The following is a 26624-nucleotide window of genomic DNA, read 5'->3' as shown; positions in this document are numbered from 1 at the left end:
GGAAGAGTGTCCCTCCCCATCCCATTACCTTCCCAGCCAGCAGCACACTGGCAGGTGTAGCCCTCCGAGTCAGGAGATTCTTGGCAGATTCCAGAGTTCTCACATGGATCAGGAGAGCAGGGAGACAGCACGAGCTGGCAGTTCACTCCTACAAGAGGAAACCAGAGGGGCAAATTGTTAAGGGCTTGGTATACCTAAAAAGGAAGAAGGAAGAGATTATAACCCAAAGGATTATCCAAGGAGAAGTGGGCTGTAATCCATGCTGGAAGAGGGGAAGATCACTACTGTTCTACATGGTGTTGGATAGAAGAGGTGGTTAAATCACTGTGACCCAACTAGTCTGGGGTACTTTGGGAAGAGGAGAGAGGACAGGAAGCTATGGCACTCAGTCACACAGGGGGATGGGTCTGGAGCAGATAGCAGGTTTAGAGAGGAACCTCTGGTTGACCTAGACAGGCTGTGAACAGCTTAGTAGTGGAGAGATGGCAGCATTTAATAGATTCAGTCAGGGATAAAAAATCCTAGTCATGGAATATCCACACTTAGAGGAGTTAGGATCTCCCACCACACATCCTTGTTTTCTACAAAAGCAAACTTTGAATTGGTGCTGACAAATTAATATGACAGTGTAAATGAATGTATCTGAAGAGCACCCATTTAAGTTGGTGTGCAGATCCAGCAGCCAGGGATGGAAAAATAAAGTCCCAACTACAGGACTCTTCACATCTTTCCTCAGGACTTGCCTTATTTAAAGAAAGAAAAAAATCTCCATTCAAACTACTGGCTAACCACCCCCCAAGGCTTCCCAGACTTCAGTCAGCTGGGAGGGTAGAAGACACATACTTCCACCAAGGCACCAGCTTCCTCTTTCCTTTTATAACCCTGCCCAGATGGCAGGAATCCAAAAGAGTAAACATCTTAACAGCCAAGCCAACATGCTGTATCCATGAATAGCTCCAAATCCATCACAACCAGTTTCACCAGCGTTAACTACATAAACTAAATTCATTAGTGATTTGCCCCACAGTGCCTTTACAATTGTCAGGGTCCATATATAACTGGCTTGCTTATTAGGATGTTTACTATATCTCTGTATTGTGTTAACTCTAAATAGAGTACTGTTAGGGAAAAACTTAGCAGGAAGGAAAAGACACCCGGCACACACTTTGGAGTGGTTAAGGGACAATGCCAGAGCTATGAGCTTTGATGATTTTGACCTTCCAGCTAACCTGAAGGACTCATTTGACCAGACAGGTCAAAGCGTGGGAACACAGAAGAAAAAAGAATATTGGCTGTTTTTAATAGGGTTTCTCCCCCAAGAGAGAGGTAGAGGTTGTTCAGGGGAACCAGCCTGAGACACACAGGCCTCACTCGGGGTGTCTAAAGACATTGAGATGGCAAGCCTTTGGGTAGGATAGGTGTATGCAGACTGTTTATTTTGTTATTTATTGTTATTATTGTTGTTTATTTGTTTTAAAATCCTTTTCTTTAAATGTTTTGTTTCTATGGCTAAAAATAAACAATACTTTGGTTTTAAGAAGACTGTCTGATCACTGTACAGTGCTGGGCACAGACTCCTGACCAGTGCCCAAACTGCAGTGTAATAACAGCTGATACACGGGGGCTGTAGCTCAGAGCCCAGTCTAAAAGAGGGGGAAATGGCAAAATTCCCCCCAAGGTAGGTAAAGGGGAGGACTCCTGTCTCATGCTGAGAAAGAGGGACGATCGATGAGTTATCTTAAGTGCCTATACACAAATGCAAGAAGCCTGGGAAACAAGCAGGGAGAACTGGAAGTCCTGGCGCAGTCAGGGAACTCTGATGTGATTGGAATAACAGAGATTTGGTGGGATAACTCACATGACTGGAGTACTGTCATGGATGGATATAAACTGTTCAGGAAGGACAGGCAGGGCAGAAAAGGTGGGGGAGTTGCGTTGTATGTAAGAGAGGAGTATGACTGCTCAGAGCTCCGGTATAAAACTGCAGAAAAACCTGAGAGTCTCTGGATAAAGTTGAGAAGTGTGAGCAACAAGGGTGATGTCGTAGTTGGAGTCTGCTATAGACCACCAGACCAGGGGGATGAGGTGGACGAGGCTTTCTTCTGGCAACTAGCAGAAGTTGCTAGATCGCAGGCCCTGGTTCTCATGGGAGACTTTAATCACCCTGATATCTGCTGGGAGAGCAATACAGCGGTGCACAGACAATCCAGGAAATTTTTGGAAAGTGTAGGGGACAATTTCCTGGTGCAAGTGCTGGAGGAACCAACTAGGGGCAGAGCTTTTCTTGACCTGCTACTCACAAACAGGGAAGAATTAGTAGGGGAAGCAAAAGTGGATGGGAACCTGGGAGGCAGTGACCATGAGATGGTTGAGTTCAGGATCCTGATACAAGGAAGAAAGGAGAGCAGCAGAATACGGACCCTGGACTTCAGAAAAGCAGACTTTGACTCCCTCAGGGAACAGATGGGCAGGATCCCCTGGGAGAATAACATGAAGGGCAAAGGGGTCCAGGAGAGCTGGCTGTATTTTAAAGAATCCTTATTGAGGTTGCAGGAACAAACCATCCCAATGTGTAGAAAGAATAGTAAATATGGCAGGCGACCAGCTTGGCTAAACAGTGAAATCCTTGCTGATCTTAAACGCAAAAAAGAAGCTAACAAGAAGTGGAAGATTGGACAAATGACCAGGGAGGAGTATAAAAATATTGCTCAGGCATGCAGGAGTGAAATCAGGAAGGCCAAATCACACTTGGAGTTGCAGTTAGCAAGAGATGTTAAGAGTAACAAGAAGGGTTTCTTCAGGTATGTTAGCAACAAGAAGAAAATCAAGGAAAGTGTGGGCCCCTTACTGAATGAGGGAGGCAACCTAGTGACCGAGGATGTGGAAGAAGCTAATGTACTCAATGATTTTTTTGCCTCTGTCTTCACGAACAAGGTCAGCTCCCAGATTGCCGCACTGGGCAGTACAATATGGGGAGAAGGTGACCAGCCCTCTGTGGAGAAAGAAGTGGTTCGGGACTATTTAGAAAAACTGGACGTGCACAAGTCCATGGGGCCGGATGCTAAAGGAGTTGGCGGGTGAGATTGCAAAGCCATTATTTTTGAAAACTCATGGCGATCGGGGGAGGTCCCGGATGACTGGAAAAAGGCCAATGTAGTGCCCATCTTTAAAAAAAAGGGAAGAAGGAGGATCCGGGGAACTACAGGCCAGTCAGCCTCACCTCAGTCCCTGGAAAAAACATGGAGCAGGTCCTCAAGGAATCAATTATGAAATACTTAGAGGAGAGGAAAGTGATCAGGAACAGTCAGCATGGATTCACCAAGGGGAAGTCGTGCCTGACTAATCTAATTGCCTTCTATGATGAGATAACTGGCTCTGTGGATGAGGGGAAAGCAGTGGATGTGTTATTTCTTGATTTTAGCAAAGCTTTTGATACAGTCTCCCACAGTATTCTTGCCGCCAAGTTAAAGAAGTATGGGCGGGATGAATGGACTGTAAGGTGGATAGAAAGCCGGCTAGATCGTCGGGCTCAACGGGTAGTGATCAATGGCTCCATGTCTAGTTGGCAGCCGGTTTCAAGCATAGTGCCCCAAGGGTCGGTCCTGGGGCCGGTTTTGTTTAATATCTTTATTAATGATCTGGAGGATGGTGTGGACTGCACTCTCAGCAAGTTTGCAGATGACACTAAACTAGGAAGCGTGGTAGATACACTAGAGGGTAGGGATCGGATACAGAGGGACCTAGACAAATTAGAGGATTGGGCCAAAAAAAACCTGATGAGGTTCAACAAGGACAAGTGCAGAGTCCTGCAGTTAGGACGGAAGAATCCCCTGCACTGCTACAGACTAGGGACCGAATGGCTAGGTAGCAGTTCTGCAGAAAAGGACCTGGGGTCACAGTGGACGAGAAGCTGGATATGAGTCAACAGTGTGCTCTTGTTGCCAAGAAAGCTAACGGCATTTTGGGCTGTATAAGTAGGGGCATTGCCAGCAGATCGAGGAACGTGATCGTTCCCCTTTATTCGACATTGGTGAGGCCTCATCTGGAATACTGTGTCCAGTTTTGGGCCCCACACTACAAGGAGGATGTGGAAAAATTGGAAAGAGTCCAACGGAGGGCAACAAAAATGATTAGGGGTCTGGAGCCCATGACTTATGAGGAGAGGCTGAGGGAACTGGGATTGTTTAGTCTCCAGAAGAGAAGAATGAGGAGGGATTTGATAGCAGCCTTCAACTACCTGAAGAGGGGTTCCAAAGAGGATGGAGCTCGGCTGTTCTCAATGGTGGCAGATGACAGAACAAGGAGCAATGGTTTCAAGTTGCAGTGGGGGAGGTCCAGGTTGGATATTAGGAAAAACTATTTCACTAGGAGGGTGGTGAAACACTGGAACGCGTTACCTAGGGAGGTGGAGTCTCCTTCCTTGGAGGTTTTTAAGTCCCGGCTTGACAAAGCCCTGGCTGGATGATTTAGTTGGGAATTGGTCCTGCTTTGAGCAGGGGGTTGGACTAGATGACCTCTTGAGGTCCCTTCCAACCCTGATATTCTATGATTCTATGAAAGGCATGAGGAATGGCACCTGAGGGGATTCACTCAGACAGACAGATCCCATACCCGTGACACTAGGGGTTAGGCAAAGTTTTAGTATTTTGCTCTCCTGCTAATATTCCCTTACTCCCCATCCTTTTATTTCCTCCTCTGCTAGTGTTATGTTCCTGCTACACTTTTCAGTACTGACATTTTACATGTTCCTCTTTTCCCATCCTTTTGATGTTTGGCCAGGTCTGTGTATGTGACGTGATTGTCAGAAGAAACTAACCAAGCCAAGCCACAGGAAGACTCTTAAAAGCTGTTCATTTTTGTGTGCAACACACTGAACGTTTAAGTGAAAGTTTAGCTTTCACAGCAAGGAATGGGTTTCTGTGGCAAATGCCACCGCTGCAGAATGGCAAAAACATCTGGTGCTCAGCGTACAAGCTCCTGTGATTGATAGAGTCTGCTCACCATATTCAGAGAAATGTGGGGCTGGAAGGGACTCCAATAGGTCAGCTAGTCCAGCCCTCTATGGTGAGGCTGCTTCTGACTCTGGTTGAATCTACAGCTGCCCCTTGATAGCACAAGTGGTCACAGGGTGATCAGAAAGCAAGTGTAAAACATCGGGACACTTTTGTTTTTTAGGTTTCAGAGGGGTAGCCGTGTTAGTCTGTATCAGCAAAAACAATGAGGAGTACTTGTGGCACCTTAGAGACTAACACATTTATTTGGGCATAAGCTTTTGTGGGCTAAAACCCACTTCATCAGATGCATGGAGTGGAAAATACAATAGGAAGATATATATAACAGTACATGAAAAGATGGGAGTTGCCTTACCAAGTGGAGGGTCAGTTCTAACGAGACAATTCAATTAAAGTGGGCTATTATCAACAGGATGAAAAATCACTTTTGTAGTGGTAATCAGGGTGACTCATTTCAAATATTTGACAAGAAGGTGAGAGTAACAGTAGGGGGAAATTAGCATGGGGAAATTAGTTTTTAGTTTTTGCAAAAAGAACGATTTTTGCTGATACAGACTGTAGCAGGGTGGTCACCCCGCTCTGGTTCAGAGGGGTTAAAAACAGCCCTGGGAGGGGGCTGTGGCTGAAGAAAGCAGCTCTTAGGCTGAAGTGATTGGGGGAAGTGGCTGCAGCTGGGGCCACGGCCCAAACAGCTCAGCTGGCCCTATAAAGGCAGGGAAGCCAGGGGCAGACAAAACAGTCTCTCTCTGCATTCAGAGAGAGAAGGGCCTGGCTGCAGGAGCTAGAGACTAGGTACCTGAGTGGAGCAGGGTTGAGGAAAGGCTAGAGGAGCTGGGGAGCTCCAGCCTGGAGAACCCCCAGGCTGCGGCCTAGCATAAGGCCAACAGGTACTGGGGGTTACAGAGGGCAGCCCAGGGGTAGGCAAAGGCAGCAGGTCCAAGCCCAACCTTGCCAGTGATGAGTAGGCTGAGACTGCAGTCTGCTCCAGGGCGCAGGGGCTAGACAATGACTGGCAGTAGCCGTACACTGAGGCGAGGTGGGGATAGTGGGTGGGGGTTCCCCTGGGAGGGGGAGACCCAGAATTGTGGGGGTATTGTTGGGGGGCAGCACCCAGTTAAAGGGGCACCGGGGTCCTGGGAGAGACACGGGGGGCCAGAAGTGACAAGGCGGATCACTGGCCTGCAGAGGGCGCTCCAAGGCTGGAAATGAGCTAATTCCCACGCACGACCAGCAGGAGGCGCCGCAGGGGTGAGTCCGAACGCTTACACAGACTAACACAGCTACCACTCAAACCTTTTTAGTTTTTATAGTTTTAAATTGCCATGCTAATTTCCCCCTACTGTTACTCACACCTTCTTGTCAATTGTTTGAAATGAGCCACCCTGATTACCACTAAGAAAGTGATTAAAACTTCATAGGATACAGAATGAGACCATCTGCTTACTGAGTGGGAGCATAAGCCACAGAGCACAGAACATGTGCTCTGTAGTCTGCATTAAATTTCTATTCATTTCCAGCTTGTGGTTAAAGTGTTTTTGACATAGTCCTAAATTATTTGGGCTTTGGTTACCTTCAAAGTCAACTGTCTGACAGGCCATTTTTATGTTCCTAATTCACCAGTCACATACTCTGGTTCAAAAACCAGTCCAGTGCGCTAAACCTTGTCAAGACCTTTTCAATTAAGTTAATTAGCCACTTTTAAGATAAGAGGTGTGGAAGTAGTTAATAGGTATTAATGTGGTGAAAATTCTTATGAGTCCCATTGCTCAAGAATTAATTGTGTAAACCATCTCCAATGTGGGAGAAATGCCTGAGGAGGCCATAGGTCAGACCTCTAAAATCTGCAGTGGAAAGGGATTTAATTTAGAGGGAGTGCCAAAATTGGTGCTCTAATAGAGAACAAGTGAACCATAATTACGGAGGAACTCCCTGCTCTTTGTAATAGACTTACAAGCACTATTTTTCTACAGAAATTACACCTATAATCATTGTATCATGCCTATATTATCAGATTGTTTTCAATTCAAATATCACTCGAATTTTAAATTTCAGAGGATGGTATTGAGATTATCCCTTGTTTCATTTACTTTAGTAAGAAGATTGTTGTCTTCCATTTTATTGCATCTTAGTGCAACAGAGCTCAAAAACTCGTCCTTCAAGCTCACCTTTGAATCCTTTCCTGCAGATACATCTGTATCCATTCACCAGACTGTCACAAATTCCCCCATTCTGGCACGGGTTTGACAGACATGCGTTCTCTTCCACTTCACAGTCTGTTCCAACCCAACCAGGGTCACAGAGACACATGTATCTGAAAGAAAATAGCATGTTTCAGTACTATTCTGAAGCAGCTGTTCTATCCACAAGTCTAGGCAGATAGATAAGCTGAAAGGGGAGGGACATGGAGATGATTTGCCCTTAGAAAGGTTCATCATTTTTACCTTAGTCACACCAGCTATACAATTTTCCTAATATTAAAACCAACCCAATCTTTAAAGCTACATGTCCAGTACTAGTTATCTTAATAAAATACAGTTTTATTCTGCATCACGCTTTTCTTGGCAAGCCATCTCAAAATGTTTAGTAGACGCTAAAGAAATGACAAGGTACAAGCAAGGAAGAAAGATGGCTTTCAAATCCAAATAGAGAGAGCTGATGAAGTGAAGGGATTCCAGATGAAAGCAGCCAAGAGAAGCGGCAATCCACTCCATCAAATTCCAAAGCTTAATAAAGGACAGCACCACTCCATTCACAGGACAAGTAATCAAGGATCTGGTGAATCATTATCTGTCCACTCTAGCCTCAACCACTGATACACACCCCAAATGCCCCACCCTTCATATCACCCACACAGATCATCTTGGCTTTCTGGCATCCTGTGCCAAATGAAGAGGGGGAGAAACTCAAGTGATGATGGCAGAAAATGAAGGTTGATACAAAGAATTTTTCCAAGCCTAGGCTGAGGCTGCATTACAGACCAAGAGAATCTTCCAATCAGCTTCCATAGTAGCTGCCCTAAGGAGCTATCCAGGGTGGTAAAAAGTTTACTTAATCCTGAGTGCTTACAGCCCACATCAGAGCCCAGAACCAAGTGCTGCAAAGAACCATCATCCTGCTGCGCTGAAAAGATAACTCACATTTGAACGGTTTCTCAAACAACATGGGCCCTCTCTACCTGTAACCAACCACCAACAGGCTGCTTGCATTCCGGGAGTGCAGCACATTCACTCCTTAAGGAAGCTGGAAACCCTAAAGGAGCTTATGAAAGAGTCATGGCACCACTCCTGACCAAAATACCCAATGTCTCAGTCAGAGAAGGAATCTTCCCTTCCCCCTTCAAGCATGCAATAGTGTGACCAGCTCCGAAGAAACCTGCCCTGGACACATCGGTTCTAGTATCAATCTAACACTCCTGAGCAAGCTTGCAGTTGCTAGCCAAAGGCCAACTACATGCTCATCTAACTGAAGCTAATATTCCAGACCTGGCACAATCTGGATTCGGGGCAGGATATGGGCCTGAAATTGCTTCAGTGGCACTGCTGGATGAACTCCTGCTGTCAGTGGATACCGGGCAGACATCCAATCTCAGCCTCCTGGGTCTCGCTGCAGCATTCCCCATGGCCAGCCATGAGATACAGCAGTCCTGCCTAAGAGACATGATGGGTTCAGGGGAGCTCACTAAAATGGTTTAAATCAATCCGGTAGGGACAAATAGTAATAGGAAACTGCACTGCTGCATCTATAGAAGTTCCAAAAGGATCAATTCACTCTCCAATCTTATTCAACACCTATACGGATCCATCTGAACAGATAAGAGGACATAGATTCTTGTGCCAGTAATATTCAGACAACACAGTTCTATTTATCCTTCACCATATACCACTAAAATGGTCCAGGGCTTGGATGATATCAGCTCATGGATGAACAGCTGGCTGAAACTGAACCCGAGTGTGATAAATAAAGTGTGTGGGGGGGTTAGGTCCCTTTGATGGACACCCAGCCAGCCAGTTAGCTATAAAATCCCTCTTGGTAGCTGTTCTTTATTTGCTTTACCCGTAAAGGGTTAAAAAGTCCCCCAGGTAAAGAGGAAAAAAAGCAGGCACCTGACCAAAAGAGCCAATGGGAAGGTAGAACTTCTTAAAATGGGGAAAGAAACTTTCCCTTTGTGGGTGCTCTCTGGGCTGGAGGGACAGAGCAGCCATGCTATAAGCAGCTAAGCCAGGTATGATCATACATCATCAGATCATGCCTAGAACTACTTATCTGAACTCCACATGTGTAAGTAGATCAGAATGTTTAGCTAGACGCAATCACGTTTATTTCTGTTTGTTTTTTAAGGCTTGTGGATCTCCTCTGTGCTAACCCCAGATGCTTTTGTTTGCTTGTAACCTTTAAGCTGAACCCCCAAGAAAGCGGTTTTGGGTGCTTAATTTTTGTAATTGTTTCTTTTAAGATCTAGCAAAAAGCCTAAGTTCCAGATGTATTTTTTCCCTTTTTGTTTTTTAATAAAATTTACCTTTTTTAAGATCAGTATTGGATTTTTGGTGTCCTAAAAGGTTTGTGCATGTTGTTTGATTAGCTGATAGCCACAGCTAATTTCCTTTGTTTCATTCTCAGCTCTTCCCTGTAGGGGGTGTGTGAAAGGGTACCCCACAGGGAGGAATTCCCAAGTGCTCCTTCCTGGATTCAAAGGTTTTTTTTTTGCATTTGGGTGGTGGCAGCGTTAACCAAGCCAAGGTCAGAGAAAAGCTGTAACCTTGGGGGTTTAATACAAGCCTGGAGTGGCATGTATTAATTTTTAGAATCCTTGCACACCCCCTCGGAGTGAGAGAGTGGGGATTCAGCCTGAACTCATGAATGAACACTCCAATGATTGGGACCTAGTGTTGCAGCAGTTGCTTTTTGCCTACAGGGCTGTACCACATCCCAGTTTGGGATTTTCACCTTCTGAACTCGTTTATAGCCACAAAGTTAAGGAGCCATTACAGTTGGTGAAGCAGCAATGGGAGGGGGTTACATCTTCTCCAGGAACTAACATTTTGGACTTTGTAACGAACCTGCAAAACACTCTCAAGGACTCTCTAGCCCTTGCTCGAAAAAACCTACAGGATGCTCAACAAAAGCAAAAGGCTTGGTATGATAAACATGCCAGAATGTGTTCCTTCAAAGTAGGTGACCAAGTTATGGTCCTGAAAATGCTCCAGGCCAATAAGATGGAAGCATCGTGGTAGGAGCCATTTATGGTCCAAGAGTGCCTGGGAGCTGTTAATTACCTCCTAGCGTTCCCAGACCCTACCCTAAAACCTAAAGTATACCATGTTAATTCTCTAAAGCCCTTTTATTCCAGAGAAATCAAGGTTCTCCAGTTTACAGCCCAGGAGAGAGACAACGCTGAGTGATCTGAAAGAGTCTACTATGAAGGAAAAAGCAATGGTGGCGTGGAAGTGGTGAGCCTTTCCATGACCCTTATCCCCCTTGGGCATAAGCAGCGACAGCAAATCCAGGAGCTGTGCACCAGCTTTGCACCAATGTTTTCAGCTACCCCAGGATGGACAGAACGGGCGTACCACTCCATTGACACAGGTGATGCTCACCCAATTAGAGCCCAACCTTACCGGATCGCTCCTCAAGCCAAAACCGCAATAGAAAGGGAGATCAAGGATATGTTACAGATGGGTGTAATCTGCCCCTCTGAAAGTGCATGGGCCTCTCCAGTGGTTCTGGTTCCCAAACCAGATGGAGAAATCCGCCTTTGTGTGGACTACCGTAAGCTAAATGGCATAACTCGCCCAGAAAACTATCCAAGGCTGTGCACAGATAGGCTTATTGGAGAAACTGGGATGTGCCCAGTTTATCTCCACCTTAAACTTAACTAAGGGGTACTGGCAAGTGCTGCTAGATGACCTTGTCAAGGAAAGGTCAACCTTCATCATCCATGTAGGGTTGTATGAATTTAATGTGCTCCCTTTCAGACTGCGAAATGCACCCACCACCTTCCAGAGACTGGTAGATAACCTTCTGGTGGATTTGGGGAATTTGCAGTTGCCTACCTTGACGATGTGGCTATATTCTCAGATTCCTGGGAGAACACCTGGGGCACCTCCAAGCTCTCTTCCAGCACATAAGGGAGGCAGGATTAACCATAAAGGCCAAAAAGTGTCAAATAGGCCTAAATAGGGTAATGTACCTTGGACACAAGGTGGGTCAAGGTACTATCAACCCCCTACAGGCTAAGGTAAATGCTACCCAAAATTGGCCTGTACCTAAGTCAAAGAAGCAGGTCCAATCCTTCTTGGGCTCGGCCGGGTATTATCGACAATTTGTACCACACTACAGCCAAATTGCCACCCCACTGACAGACCTGACCAGAGAAAAGCAGCCAAATGCCGTTCAGTGGAAAAGTATCTTGGCGGATAATGACCTGGCCCTTGTTGTACATACTTTCACCACCTCTTGGCTGGACTACAACAATGTGATATATTTGGGCATGAAGCTCTCAGCCCCTATGAAACTCTAGCTAGTACAAAACACTGCAGTGCCTCTCAACAATATAGGATACCGCAAGCCCACCAGATCTGTCCTGTGCTCTCTATGCTGACTTCCCCTAGAATATCCAGTTCTCAGTCCTGATCTTAAAGGTGCACAAGGGCCCAGACCCAGAATATCGACGAGACGACCTAAAGATGTGGATGTAAACTGGGGTCAACAACTCTACTCCTCAGGCACAACGAAACTCTTTACAGTAGAGGTAAAGCTTTTGTGTGTGCCAGGCAGAACTTTCTCAAGGGACAGTCCAAGAGTTTGGAAAGAAATCCTAGAGGAACTAAGGACCATCCCATACCACTCCAAGGGCGAGGCACACTTTACCTGTATTCTCTAATACCAAACACACAGCCAAATATACATTTAAAACCCTACCAAAACTAAGCACTGTTCTGCACACACAATTTTTCTCCGGGGGGGAGAGATAAGAGAACAAAGCACATATGAGGCACAACACTTAATGCTACTAGAAGGTGCTCAGATACTATGATGATAAGCATGGCATAACAATCTATAAAGAACAGCAGGGGTAAGATTGTATGACCAGGCAGAGGCCCTATGTTAGAATAGCACAGAAAACTACCTGGGATGAGCTGCAGCTAGCCCATGGGGACTGTAAAGTGGCCATGATAAGCTGCAATATAAACAAGTTTGGATAGTTGTCTAAATAAGAAATAAACTGGGGAGAACCAGAATCTTCACAGCAGATGATATTTAGGGCATTTATTGAAAAACTGTAATTCAAAGGTGTTTAGAGTAGCTGGGTCGGCTCATTAACAATAAGCCCAATGGGCAATCAAACAATGAGAGAACCAAGCAGGAACAAAAAGGTCATTGCAAATGACACATTTAGCATATGGCACTCCAGATGCAAGGAAGAAATCCCATCAAAACCAACTACTTTCAAGCACTGAAACACTCCATGTGCTTCAGCGCCTTCCTAAACACTCAACAGTGGTCAAGGCCCAATGCAGACTTTTCCATACAAAATACTGGAAAGAAGTGTTTAGAAACTGGTCTTAACACAATGGTAGAACTCACCCACTGACATCATTTGTGCAGTTTCCATGTACACAAGGGTTACTAAGACATTCATCAGCTTGCGAGTGACAGCTGGGTTGATGGAAACCTTCAGGACACAGACACCGAAATCCATTCATTTCATTTACACATGTTCCACCATTATGACAGGGACTGGAGATGCATTCATCAATATCAATATTACACCTTGGACCTGAAAAGAATATTACTTGTTAATTAGTATTTCTCACACACAAGTTTACCCTGCATGTATGCAGGAACATTTATCAAGATTCAGTGACGCATCATCAATACAAAGTCAACATAAAGTGACTGATCCTGGAAGGTATGACAGCTTTGACTCAGATTTAAGCCTATGGGAGTTTAAAGCATTCAACGTTTTTGAAAGATGGGGGTGTTCATATCAGGAGCAGAGCATCTACATCTCATAAGCCTTCTGGAACTGTTAAAAAGCTACAACAGAATTGCAATGGGAACAGAATTATATACATTCTTTAGGAGAATTGAAAATTATGTAATTGTAGTATACCTGGTGCAACCTTCCTGGGTTTATCAGCTAGGCACCTATCCTTTCCACATTTAAGTACCTCTTGAATACCCATTCCTGCCATAACGCCTACAGTGCATCTAGATCTTGTGCATTTTAAATACAAGAGTATATTGCTTCTTATTTTCCCTAACCTCTGCCTACTTGCCAGCTATGCTTAGACTGCAAGTTCCTCAAGGGTCTGTTCCTTCCTGTGAATCTGCAAAGTACCTGGCATAGATTGGGCACTACTATAAGTTTAAAAAATATATATATATATTCCAGGCCTTAAAAAGTGAATCATCTATTTCACACTCTAGCTCGAGCCCTTGACCTGAAGGAAGTTGCAGGTCCTGAATACTGGAACATTCTGATTCACAAGTGTGATGAAGTATTTTAACAGCACAAAAGCAGGAAGGTCAATGGTGGCTAACATGGCGCCCAAAGCTAGAGGAGGCCCAAAGGCAAGAGTGGTCAGGAACATACCTCGTTCCATTTGGGCTTAGTTATACCTCCATGTGTTTTTAAAGTGAATTTCCTTCCTTCAGGTGGAAGTTTTAAAAGATTAGTCAATAGAAATGCATAAAATGAGTACTATCTCTTTGGGGCTATTTCTGAGAAGAGATTTTGGATCAGTTCTGATTGGAATCTTTCAGTAACAATAGTGACATATTAGCTAAGGGATTGTTATAACAAGACATTCAGCATGTTCTCTCATGTGCATTAATTTTATGAATTCATTATGTAGTCTGGCTCACAGCAGGCAAAGCATGTTTTGACCTTTTAGACAAAGGACACAGGACCTGAAGAAGTGCTCTTTGTAAGCTCAAAAGCTTGTCTCTCACCAACAGAAGCTGGTCCAATAAAAGATGTTACCTCACCCACCTTGCCTCTCTAATATCGTGGGACTGACCCAGCTACAATATTGCATAAGACATTGGAAACATTGGGGCTGGTCTGTGTGATATTTAGTTCAGATCACTAACACAATGGGCCAATACTGTTTCTTTCAATTAGCACATCTGCAGGATACAAATGATTTTAATACAAACAGAACAATTTAAATCAATGAATAAACTCCATCCAAGGAGCAGTAGGTTGGCTGATGGTGACTTTTGTACCATAGTAGCTGTGCACTTGTGCACATTATAAAACTGAATGCTTTATATTTGCAGAAGGAAAGGGAAACATTTAATTTGTATACAAGTTGGCCCAATTCTCCAAGTTCTGTACAGAGACCCCTTGCTATGATGTACAACTTTCTTGTTCCAATAAAGAAGCTGTAAGTAAACCCATTGGGATTTTGGATCATTATTTCTTATGAAGCTGAGTCATGTGAATTGGACTAAATAACCCTAAAAGAATTACAATTCATGGCACCAAGCTAAGACATTTCTTTAGTTGATGGGCAGAACGTGCATTGAAATTAAGAGATACTGAGACTCATTAAGAATACGAATTATTTCTTGAGACACTGAATAGGCCACTTGCTATCAATGAACAAAGAACTCCTCCCAAGGGAGAGATGATTATCTTCAAGGCAAAGCTGAGGACAATATCTGTTAAATGAAAGTACATGGTACCTGTAACTCCAGGCTTGCAGACACAATCGTAGCGATTAATGCCATCGAGACAGACTCCATGAATGCAAGGGTTACTTGCACAGTCATCCAAGTTATTCTCACAGTTCACTCCTGCAAATAAATGTAATGAAATTCAAGTTAAAACCAGACCAACCCTAACGTACAAACAACGCTATAAGTTTCCTGAAAATAGCCAAGTTCAAATTGCAGTACTCAAACTGCTTAGGCATGACAAGGGGATGTGTATGATTAGATATCAGCACATGGTGCTCCGAGTCCTCTTCTGTTAGTGTAGTGCAACTCCATTAAAGTCAATAGAGTCAGTGAGTAACAGGAGAATTTGTTTCCTTGTATCTAATCATCCTTCCAGCAGAAGAATCAGCCATTTTGGACACAACAAGAAAAATATTTTTGCTGTTTTCCCTATGTACAGTCTGAGAGGGACTGCCTGAATTCTGAGGATGAGGAAGAGAGAATACTACCCAAATGAAGCAAACAGAGTACAACACACACTACTTGTATTGTTACAGCAAAAACTGTAGCAAGAACAGTGGAGAGAAAAGTGTAGGTATAACTAAATGCGCAAGTAAAGCTTTCAACAGCATCAAGTCTGATGCTGCAATATCTTGGATGTGTTATGGTGTACATTTTATGACAAACAGCAACCTCTCAACCAAAAAAGTTTAATCTTGTAAAATAAAGGATGCTGAAGGAAACCAAAAAACTTTTGAAACAAGTGGAAGGTGATTAGAATCTCCAGAGTCTAACTATTGATCTAGTGTTGCAAGCATAGTAAGATCTGAAATCTTTACTACTTTTGGTATGTGTAGATTTCTGCATTCCACAGCAAAATTGGTGATCAACACAGTGAAGTTCACATATACACCTGGCCCACTCATATATACAGCTGTGTTGATCATAGTTGAGTGTGTAACAACTAGTTTTGTTTAATAATGGAGTTTTCATTCATTCCATGGTAAATCATCTGGCTAAATGACTTTCTCCCTCCGAGTTTGGGAAGTGCCTAGTACGCTTTGGCAGCTACTACAATCCAAATAAGTAATAGTTAGGGCTGCCAGTGTGTCACAGTGGAGAAAGTTAGATACTGTGATTTCTTGTTCTGTCCATGACATCCTGCAGGAAGACTGTAGGCCCTGGACATGGGGTGGCTGGATGGGGTGTTGGAGAGTGCTCTCACCCTGCACTGACACCACAGCAGCAGCTGCTGTATCCCATGGGACTGGGTTCAGCTCCCCACTCTGGGTGTTGCAACCTGGCGCACGGGGTTGCAACACCACTCACTCAAATTTTGCCTTGTTGCCCCTCTGTCAGGACAGAGAGGGATAGGGGGGGAGCTGGGTCAAATCTTGGCTGAGTGGTATTGTGATGCCATGTGTCCAGCCCTGCAAGACACAGGAGCTGCTGCTGCCTGTGCCCGAGGTGAGTGCGGGATAGGCTCGCTCTCAACCCCCTGGGCTCATGTCAAGGGGTCACTATCAATCCCTGGGCCCAGCCCCAGTGGTCAGATACCACGGCTGCCTGTGCCTGGGGCAAGTTTGCTCTCCAGCCTCCCCAATTGCCCCCTGCTCACCGGAACAGGGTTAGGATGTGGTGCTGGGGCAGAGAGTGCTACTATGGGTGGCCAGTGCCCCCTTATTTGTCAGGGCATTTTTTAATTGAAAATCACACAGCAGTGACTAGACCCATGACTTTTACTAAATTTACCATGACTGCTCTGTGATTTTTGATAAAAAAATGCCCTGACACATGTGCAGCCCTAGTAATAGTTCTGTCCTAGGAAGGAGCTCTCCAGAAGCGGGATGCGGAAGGAAAAGAGTGATAAATTGTCTTGGCTACAATAGTAACACAGTTCCAAATAGCCATAAGACCTCTCCTCCCCCCCAGAATTACCTGTGCACTAACTCATGCAGAATCTATTTACAATTGGAATAGTAAGCACAATCACTTGGGTAGGTATCTAGACCAGGGCACTGAGGTCTGGTGTGTCCTTAAGTCGATAAGACTTTTTCCTTAATTCCACAATCACTAAAAGTTAAGTTTTTCAAAAGGGACCAGTAACTTTGGGTGCCCAACTTGACACCTTAAAGGGTTATGATTTTCATTGGGTCAGTGTTCAGCACTTCTGAAAACCAGTCTTCTTTAAAATGGCTCAAGTTGGGAGCCCTAAAGCTGAGGGACTCATAAACAGTCAGTAAATCTTGGGCCACAATCTTGCTTCAGGCCTCAAGAGTAACTGCCAGGAGGTGATAAGGCTTATCTTCTGAATGAAGCTGGTATCACTGACAGCTTCAGCAAGAAGAGAGTGAGGGCTGAAATAATGGGTGAGGATCTCTCCAAGGAGAAGATCAGAACAACTATGTCTAGCACCTGCATAATATTGAGAAAATAAGCTTATTTAGGCCCACTCCTGCAAATACTTACCAATGTCCATAATTTAAAACATATGATTAAAGTCAATGAGACTACTCATTAGCTTAAAGGTAAGCATGTGTTTCCTAACTGGAAGGCGTTTTCTGTTTGTAGTAACCATGTCCTAAGCTTAACCTGCACATTCTGTTCCTCTCCTCATAAAACCAACCAATTCTCCAGCAGATGATTCATTTGGTTCATGAGCACTGGGGCTAGATAGCGCAGTCGGGACTGTGTGGAGCATGAGAGATAGTGATGGGAAGGTTCATCTCCCAAGAGAGAAAGACACGGCTGTTCCAGTAGTTTGCAGGATCACACAGGATGAGGCCAGGACTGCTTAGGTGGCCCAACTCAGATACTTTCCAAGAACAGCAAAGCAAGGTTAGGACAATGCTCAAAAGTGAGGCTTGGTTCCAGAGAGCAACCAAGCTGAAGCAGGCCTGGGGTGATCTAGAGAAGAAGTCAGGCCAGAACAATAGCTAGGCTCCCAATTCAGATTGCAGGGAGGTGTCTGCTGCCAGAGCAGAGGGGGCAGTTGTGGAATGTTACTTGAAGCACTACTGTCAGAAGGATGACACAAGATATATGGTTTGTTGCTTGCCACACCATATTTCTGCTTCCAAGCATTGTGTTTTATTTTGGGGTCTGTTAACTTCAATATTCATTTGAAAAAGAAGCCAATATTATTTGACACAAGCCAAAATGGTTCTGATAAATGTTTTGTCCTTTAAAGAAGAACACTAGGACACTAGCCATGCTCTGACACATGGCTCTTATGGAATAACATTTTACAAGACAGAACAATTAAAAATTGAGGCAATTTAAGCAATTTTTAAATAGAGTGATTTAAATCACTCAAGTCAGGTTGATGCTTTGTAAAGCTAATTTGAGAGTTGTACTATTGCAACTTAAGTTAATATTAAATTTTAATCTAAATAAACAATTATAAATATAATTTTTAATCTAAGTATTAGTAAGGGTATTCTGTTTGGGAAAATTGCTATAGGGAAAAAATAAAATATTGAGAATTAAAGGGCCCTGATCCTGCAAACACTTAGGCAGTAATATAATGTCACTCTCACGAATGATGCTATTGAAGTCAATGGGACTACATTGCTGAAGTTCTTTTCTTTTTTTTATTACAAACTTTAGTGGCATGAAGTCTGCCACTTAACACTGAAATAAAAATTGTTTCAAAGAGTTTAACTTTTCATACATTAACAAAGTTAATGCTCTTTTACATACCGGTCAAATTTTTCCAAAGTATGAGATTATAGCTAGGCTCCTAAACCTATATTTAGACACCCAAGTGTGGAATTTTCCAAACTACTTCAGTCATTTAGGAGCACAAGTCCCATGGACTTCAAACCCACTAAGGAGCACAGATGAGTCGAAGCCTTGTAGCTTCCTTGGCTCAGATGTTCAATCCATTAGAAGGTGGTGCTGATTGCAAACACAGCATGTGCTATTTGTTTATCAATTTTATGTTTGTGTTCTCACTGTAAGGATGCTAATGAGGCCCTGGACTTGCACTTTGCAGCACAGATGAGCATTTTAAGTGGGAAATTTCTTAGAATTTCATATTTTACACTGATACTTCCTGCTAACAATTATCTAACTAAAGTACAGAAGACCCACTTTAGAAATTTAAGATTATAAAAAGGGAAGTAAATGATTAGCTACATGTAGATAAAAAATTATCATTTCTGGTAAGATTGTGACTTTTTTTAAAGTCTTGATTTTTGTCTGCCCTGCCATCTTATGCTTTATGTACCTGAAGTGCCCAGGAGACAGTTGCACTGATAGCCATTCACCAAGTCAATGCAGCGTCCTTCATTGAGGCAGGGGTTACTCTGGCATTCATCTACCTGCTCACTGCATATGGCACCCATGTACCCAGAACTGCAAACACAGGTGTACGAATCAATTCCATCCTGGCATTCACCATGGTGGCAAGGGTCAGGGTCACAGTTGTTGATATTCTCTTCACACAAAGTGCCAGTAAAACCTAAGAGAAAAATGAAGAGGCATGATTAAGAGGCTTAGAGATATATTATATGATGTCCTCTGCATTGAATATCAAACACAATAATACAGTGTTCATCATAACAAATCAGCAAAATGGTATTCAGAATATACAGAACGGTTTGGGCACCTAACCTGTAACCCATCTCCCAAACCCAGAGAAGCCAACAGACCCTGTATGGTGCACAAAGCACAGTGTGCCACAGAAAAAGCTACATAGATAATCTTTGCAACAGAGACTGATACCTGGAATGCATTCAAATCTGAGCAATTATGGAAGAAAATATTCAAATTACTATCAGAACTGTTTATTGACATCAATATGAAACAAACTGAAGACAATCCCTTCCCTTATTAGACTATTAGTAATAATACTAGATATTTCCACTATCCAGCAGCCCAGAGGACTTAACTTTTGTCAATACAAGGAATTTTAATGCACAGGCCTTGAAAAAATTGACTTTCCCACTGAAGCTTTCCTGGAGGTCTGCAGAAAAGGTAAGCTTTAGTTAAAAAATCTTTTAGTCCTCATGACTGGCAAGAACCTTTAAACGCTCCACCCATGAGCCAACTGTAAAGTGATACACTGCTATCTGCTAAAGGCTGCAGACATGCACCTCCTGTGCCTCGGCAGCAGTAGAGAGTTCTCCATATTTAAATTTATTAATTAGAAAGTTGATTGACAATATTATTACAATACTACAGCTATTAAACTTAATTACTATAGAGTGTCATACATCACTGATCCATTCCTTTAAACTGAAGGAAGCAGGACAAGCATTTTTCACCCTGGCTTAGAACGATTTAGTCCTAGGTCTAGGAATTGCCAGGTACATTTTTCAGGCCCTGTTAATGCACTATTATAATGTGGGTGCCCTATAACTTGAGACATTTGGAGTTACATCAGACAAAGCCTTGAAGAACATAGTTGGGGATGATCCTTCACAGGGAACAGAATAGAGGAGTCCTGGTACAATATCTTTTTTCCCCATCTGTAATATATGATTCCATGCAAGACACTCGCTCTCAGTGTCCCCACCACAGAAATGGAGGGAAAAAGGAAGCCAGAGACCTAGCAGTTCTTTAAACAGACACTAGTATTTCAACTGCATGGCCATTCACAGTTGCTTTCAATCCCATTTCCTCAAAGCTGCCCATGTTCAGTGTGCCCCAAATCTTTTTTCCTTTTCTGGGAAATCCAAAGTCTCTGTAGGGAAACAGGCCCCAGCCTGTGTGCCCAAAATCAGCACCTGCTTTTCGTGTGTCCTCAATCTAGTTAGCACTCTGATTTGGTGCTGTATTTTCCTGGCACCACTTAAGCAGCTCACCCTTCTCATATTGCCGCTCCTCCTGGCACCTCTCGAGTGAGGGAGCCCTGTATTATATATGGCTGCAAACCCCTCTCTCCCCTCCAAGCAGGTTTTGCTAAAGATTAATAACTAAGGCTCCCCACCCCACTGAGTGAAAATCAGATGGACCATGCCCTAGCTTGAGCTAGGCACAGACTTTCCACAGCTGCTTCCAAGTCCAGAAAGCGTTTGGGTTTTTCCTTTTCCTAGTGACATTTATTCTGTCACAATCAGTAATCAAAGGAGAATCCTGGTAGTAACAACTCCTCTTCTCTGGCCTAGAGCCATTCCATTCTGATATTTCTGAAACTTGCCCTCTTGTATCTACCGCATTCCCTGGGGAATTAGCTATTAAGAGGAATCAGGTTGCTTTAAAAATTCATGCCATCGTAGAGGCACACAGTTTAAAAGTTGCTACTATGTCCATTCATGATGTTCTGACTAGAGTCTCGAAGAGGGTTTCTTAATCCCTGGAATTACACACAAAATAAATGCTACTTCCAGAATTTTCACAGAAATGCTTTATACAGTCAAAAGATGGAATAAGAGAGATTTATGGAGGCAGTGATACAGTCTAGTCTCAGGAACCTGATACATCATTCTCTTACTGGGATGACGAGATCTATGTGTGCCAGGTTCATTTTACAGGAATAGTATCTAAGACACATCCTCCTGCATATTCTTTCAAACTCATTAAACAGAGAAAACTGATTTTTTCTTTACCAGGAACCACAAGCTCTAGAGCTCCTATTTCTAGTGGTTGTTCTATAGCAATTCTGTCTTCGTTTGAGATACTGATGTCCGAACAAAATTTGGAGTAAAACTATGGCATAGTCTGCAGCGTGATATCTTGTCATATCATATGTTGCAGAACCATTTCTCCTAGAGAATAAAGAGAGATGCTTCCCAGTCAGCCATCGGCTTGTGTTGGATTCATAGATCTTAAGGCCAGAATGACTTTTCATGATCATTTGCCCTGAATTCCTATGTAACAAGCCATGCAATTTCACCCAGCCAATTCCCACATCAAGTCCAGTAACTTGTGGTTGAACTAGAGCAAGTCTTTTAGAATAACAGCTAGTCTTGATATAAGGATTTCATGCGATGGTAAATTTACCACAGCCCTTGATAATTTGTTCCACTCTTTGAGGACTGTTCTGCTGTCTCTTGCATAGTCTTCCTCTTCCGAAACTATTGTGAACCTGTCCCGATAAAGCCAAATGCCATTTTGGTAAATTCTGTTGTGTCTAATAGAGCCAACGTGTTAGGTGCTGTAAAAACACACAAGGCTCCTGCCCCAAACAGCTTAGTGTCTACTCATTCCCTGTGTAGCATTATTAGACTATTCCTGGCACCCTCTGCCACTTCCCTTCTTTAGGGAAGAGGACTTGCCCGACATAAAATCAGGACCAAACAAAGGAAGGAACGTTTTATTTAAGTCTGATCTAAAGTTAGGGGTTCCGTTCTCTGGTATTTTTAGGACATCTCAGGGCAAGTCTCTCTCTCTGGATTCTGTACAGAGCAGAGTAAGTTATTGCTGCTAAACAACTTATGTTGCCTTAGCCACTTTTTAAATAGAATTTGACTCTTTGACTGGATTCACTGACAATAAGACAAATCTCACATGAATCCATCCAGACTAAGAATGCCTATCTGAGACAGTGGCAGGTGCAGGGGCTAATCCTGCCTCTTTCTCATACCACAGAGTTTCTGGAGCCTCAAGAGCCCCTGGTGATGTGGGTTAATACCATCAGATGTTACAAAGTGGGAAACTGAGGCATGGGGTAGGCAACTTGTTCAACACCTATGGAAATAAGTGGCCAGGCTCACCCCAGAATAAGAGTCTAATTGACCCAGTCCTAAACTAAGCCTCACCCAGCAGTTTCTGCTCAGAGCTGAAGAGTTAAGGCTGGTCTTAGACAGCTCTGTTTTATCCTTGGCTCTGCCATTGAGTTCCTATGTGACCCTGGGCAAATCACTTAAATCAGACTTTTTGGCAGGTGGCCACTAACTGTGTACCACATTTGCTGGGTGTTCAACTTTTAAGGCACCATGTACACTTATTGCACTTAGATCCTCATAGCCCATTCCTCACAGTTATATTAAGTAGTTTGGAAGCAAACAAGCAGGAAGCAATACAGTCTAGCATTGCTCTACCCATCTCTCTTGGTCTCAGGCTGCCAGTTTTCACTTGGGCCCATCCTGAAGTCCCAAAGAAAGCATTGCATGCTGGGGAATCCCAGAATGGAAAAACACCAGTAAATAGGGACTCTTTGCAGGGGAAAAGCGATGACACTGAAAGAGTGAAGCTAGACTTCCTTCCACGCAACTGTGAATCCTTTGGTGTCACAAACCATGGGGCTTCTGTCCCTAAGAGATTCTCAGTGCTGCCCTCTTCTGCAGAGAGGTAGGCAGCAAAGATTCATGGAAAAAAGACTTTCAGAGATAGCACAGCCCCAGTGCTTTGCTGCCTGCCTCTGCTCACTACATAGGCTGCACAAACTAGTTTCTATTCAAGGGACTATAGCCATTGCACTGAATGTGAGAAGATGTGATGAGGCTAACCTGTGGCACACTGGCATTCGTAGCCATTTGGATAATCAATGCACTTGGCTCCATTTAGACAAGGTGTGCTGGAGCAATCATCAATGTCGATCTGGCACACTGCTCCAGTGAAACCTGAAAGGCAAGAGGAAAGTGAGAATCCTGAAACTATTCAGAGTAGGAATATCCATCCCCTGTCCCTTCCTGCTCCTCAAAACAGGCTCAGGTGTTGAACTGGCCAATTTGCAGCTTTTCAACCAGCCAGTTTTTCTCCTTGTGACTGCCATCTTGGCTCCATAATTTAAGCTCTCATTTGTTTGATCTTTAGATTTTATGGTTAAGAAGAAGAGTGTTGAATGTTAACAAAGAAATGGATACTGGCTGCCTGCCACAGCCTGCAGACAGCCTGAAACTGATTCTGGAGAAGTGTGAACTCTTCTTATTAACCGCAATGAATCGTTAACTCTGGATCCTAATGACACGTTCAATGTCAACAATGTTAGCTACTTGCCTAAAATCACTCAAGGTAAAAGGGACAATCATTATGATTAGGCTTGGAAGAATTCGATTTTTTTTATAATTTCAACAGATAATATTGATGTTCATTTTTAAGCATTTTTTCTATTTTTATGGATATAAATTTTCAAAGTTGCAGGAAATTGTGTGGGGGGTGTCAGACAATAATTATTTAGTGAAAGTAGACATTGAGAGTCAAAAAGCTAAAGCTTTAGAAACATTAAAACATTGTAAACATCACATGTCAAAATATACAAAGTAAATATCCTTAAATAAGATTCTAAGAAGTTTTCAGGCAATATAGGAAAATGCTGCTTATCTGTGAATTTTGATCATCAATGGAAATATTTTTGTCCGTGAAATCAACGTTTACCTACATTTACGGACAAAAATAAAATCCTTCAATGCCTAAACATGATCTCTAAAGCATCTCATTTTGAAATGAACAAGCTTGAACTTGAGTGGAGCTTTAGAGTACCACCACTTTTCTCCCCATTAAACCTCTGAACACAGCGTCAATTGCATCAAAGAGTAGGCAGACTTTGGCAGATGTATTGCTCAGGATTAATTCTTAGCAAATCTTTAAAACGGCCCACATGTAGTGTGGTAGATCCAAACCAGGTTTCATCACTAGCCCTCATCCTCCCTGGATTAGTTGGTTCCTGGTCCAGCAAATCACCCTGCCAAGAGGTAGCTTCCATCCTCCAGGTCAAAAGGGAAGGAACAATCTCCGTGATGCTCAGGGTATGCCACACTGCAAGTCAAGGTATGCTTGCAGTGTTCATCTGACTGGCACAAGTAACAAAGGCAATGAGAACATGTTGACACAGGTTAGCTGGCCCAGTCTCAGCTCACCTGAGATTCTGGGTATGTATTTGGGTTGCTGGCCTATGCCACAGGCAATGCCTCCACATCTTCACTGCTATTGTTATCCACCCTAGCTAGATTAAAGCAAGCATGGGCTTGCCTATCTGTATTGTAGTCATACTGTCACTTGCAAAGCAATACATCTTCATTTGCGGTGCAGACATGTCAGAATAGGGCTGGCATGGGGCAACAAGAAAAAAGCAAAGGGAGGACCTTCCACAGTGGTATGCTTGGGAAACTGAAACAAAACAACAAACAGAGGAGACTTTGGGCAGTCAAAGTGAGGAACTCCACATGAAGAAATAATTCATCTATTACTAAAGCATCCCCTTACCCACAATTATAGCTAAGGGTAGCACAGCAGTATGGGATGCACTGTACAGCACAGGACAAGATGTCCTGTACCTTGCAACACTTTGTTATTGATAAACAAGATACTGGATTGTGTCAGTTATGGTGATGGAGCCAGACATCCTGGCGCCAGGAGAAGGGAAGAGAGGACTCAAGTACTGCTTCTGGGGAGAAGGGACTGAGGGAAAGTAGAGATCTCCCTGGGCAGGCCCAGGAAAAAAAGCATTTACTTTTCCCCCAGTTGGCTTACAAGATTTTGGACCTTAACCTGGTGACCTTGAACCTGGTGCTGGTCCTTTGGATTAGCAGCAGCCCCTTTCTGCAGAGAAGAATGCTGGCTCCCTGCACTGTGCTAGCGACTTAACCAAGTTGAGTTGCTGAGGAAAGGCCCTCACCTAAAACCTTGAGGAAGCCAAAAAAAATTATGTGGAGGATGAAAACTGTCTCAAATTAAAATAGATTTAAAAATAATTTCTACAGACATTGGTCTGTAATTCACCATGACATTCTTTAACAAGTGAAGTCATAGCTGCCAGCCACTATGTAAAACTACGTGTTCAGTCTTAACATTTGTCCAGTAAAACGCACAGTGTTAATGTTGTATCAGGATAGTTGCATATGAAACTTATTTAGCAAGTATTACAGCTAATCATTTCTGTTCTCCTTTAAAGGAATTCTAATTTGGGCATGAGCACTCTGCAGGGAAGGCACATCCTGAGCAGGTTTGCTTTCGCTCCACTCCAACAGTCTGTTGTGCCCTTTGTAGGGAGAAGAGAGGTGGTGCTGGAGAGGAACACTTACCAGGTGGGCAGACACACTGGAAGCGATTGACTTTATCCAGACATTCTCCATTATTAACACAGGGATTACTCTGGCATTCGTTAATCTCCAGTTCACAGTGCATACCTTTAAACCCTGGAAAGGATAACAAGGAATGGCAGAAAGGCTTTAGAAAGTGCCCAAGGTGTTGGCTACACCTTATTCCAGGACTGAAAATCAAAGCTAGATTTAACTGAAATAGAAATTCCAGTTTGTATTGACATTTTTGATATAAAGAGACCACATTTTAAAGGCATAAATTCAAGTGTTAAAGTGGAGTTTTCAACTTGAACATTATCAGAGGGGTAGCCATGTTGGTCTGTAGCCACAAAAAACAAGGAGTCTAGTGGCACCTTAAAGACTAACAGATGTATTTGGGCATAAGTTTTCGTGGGTAAAAACCCCACTTCTTCAGATGCATGGAGTGAAAATTTCAGATGCAGGCATAAATATACTGACACATGAAGAGAAGGGAGTTACATGTCAGTATATTTATGCCTGCATCTGTAATTTTCACTCCATGCATCTGAAGAAGTGGGGTTTTTACCCACGAAAGCTTATGCCCAAATACATCTGTTAGTCTTTAAGGTGCCACTAGACTCCTTGTTTTTTGTGGCTACAGACCAACATGGCTACCCCTCTGATAATGTTCAAGTTGAAAACTCCACTTTAACACTTGAATTTATGCCTTTAAAATGTGGTCTCTTTATATCAAAAATGTCAATACAAACTGGAATTTCTATTTCAGTTAAATCTAGCTTTGATTTTCAGTCCTGGAATAAGGTGTAGCCAACACCTTGGGCACTTTCTAAAGCCTTTCTGCCATTCCTTGTTATCCTTTCCAGGGTTTAAAGGTATGCACTGTGAACTGGAGATTAACGAATGCCAGAGTAATCCCTGTGTTAATAATGGAGAATGTCTGGATAAAGTCAATCGCTTCCAGTGTGTCTGCCCACCTGGTAAGTGTTCCTCTCCAGCACCACCTCTCTTCTCCCTACAAAGGGCACAACAGACTGTT

General features: G+C 43.3%; 1 protein-coding gene across 1 annotated transcript in view; it reads right to left on the bottom strand.

Annotated features, from left to right (window-relative positions):
* The window catches only part of NOTCH2 (notch receptor 2), a 144686-nt gene that overhangs the window by 42345 nt on the left and 75717 nt on the right, over positions 1-26624 (bottom strand). The window contains exons 8-14 of the mRNA XM_034778983.1: positions 25589-25799; positions 23075-23188; positions 18910-19143; positions 14706-14816; positions 12597-12789; positions 7178-7323; positions 29-148 (exon numbers count right to left, since the gene is read on the bottom strand). Coding sequence (XP_034634874.1) covers positions 29-148; positions 7178-7323; positions 12597-12789; positions 14706-14816; positions 18910-19143; positions 23075-23188; positions 25589-25799 — 1129 coding nt within the window. The remainder of the gene's footprint in view (positions 1-28; positions 149-7177; positions 7324-12596; positions 12790-14705; positions 14817-18909; positions 19144-23074; positions 23189-25588; positions 25800-26624) is intronic.

This window comes from Trachemys scripta, chromosome 8 (genome assembly GCF_013100865.1).
Source record: "Trachemys scripta elegans isolate TJP31775 chromosome 8, CAS_Tse_1.0, whole genome shotgun sequence".
In the NCBI taxonomy this organism is placed as follows: domain Eukaryota; kingdom Metazoa; phylum Chordata; order Testudines; family Emydidae; genus Trachemys; species Trachemys scripta.
This window is presented reverse-complemented; position numbering and strand designations above follow the sequence as displayed.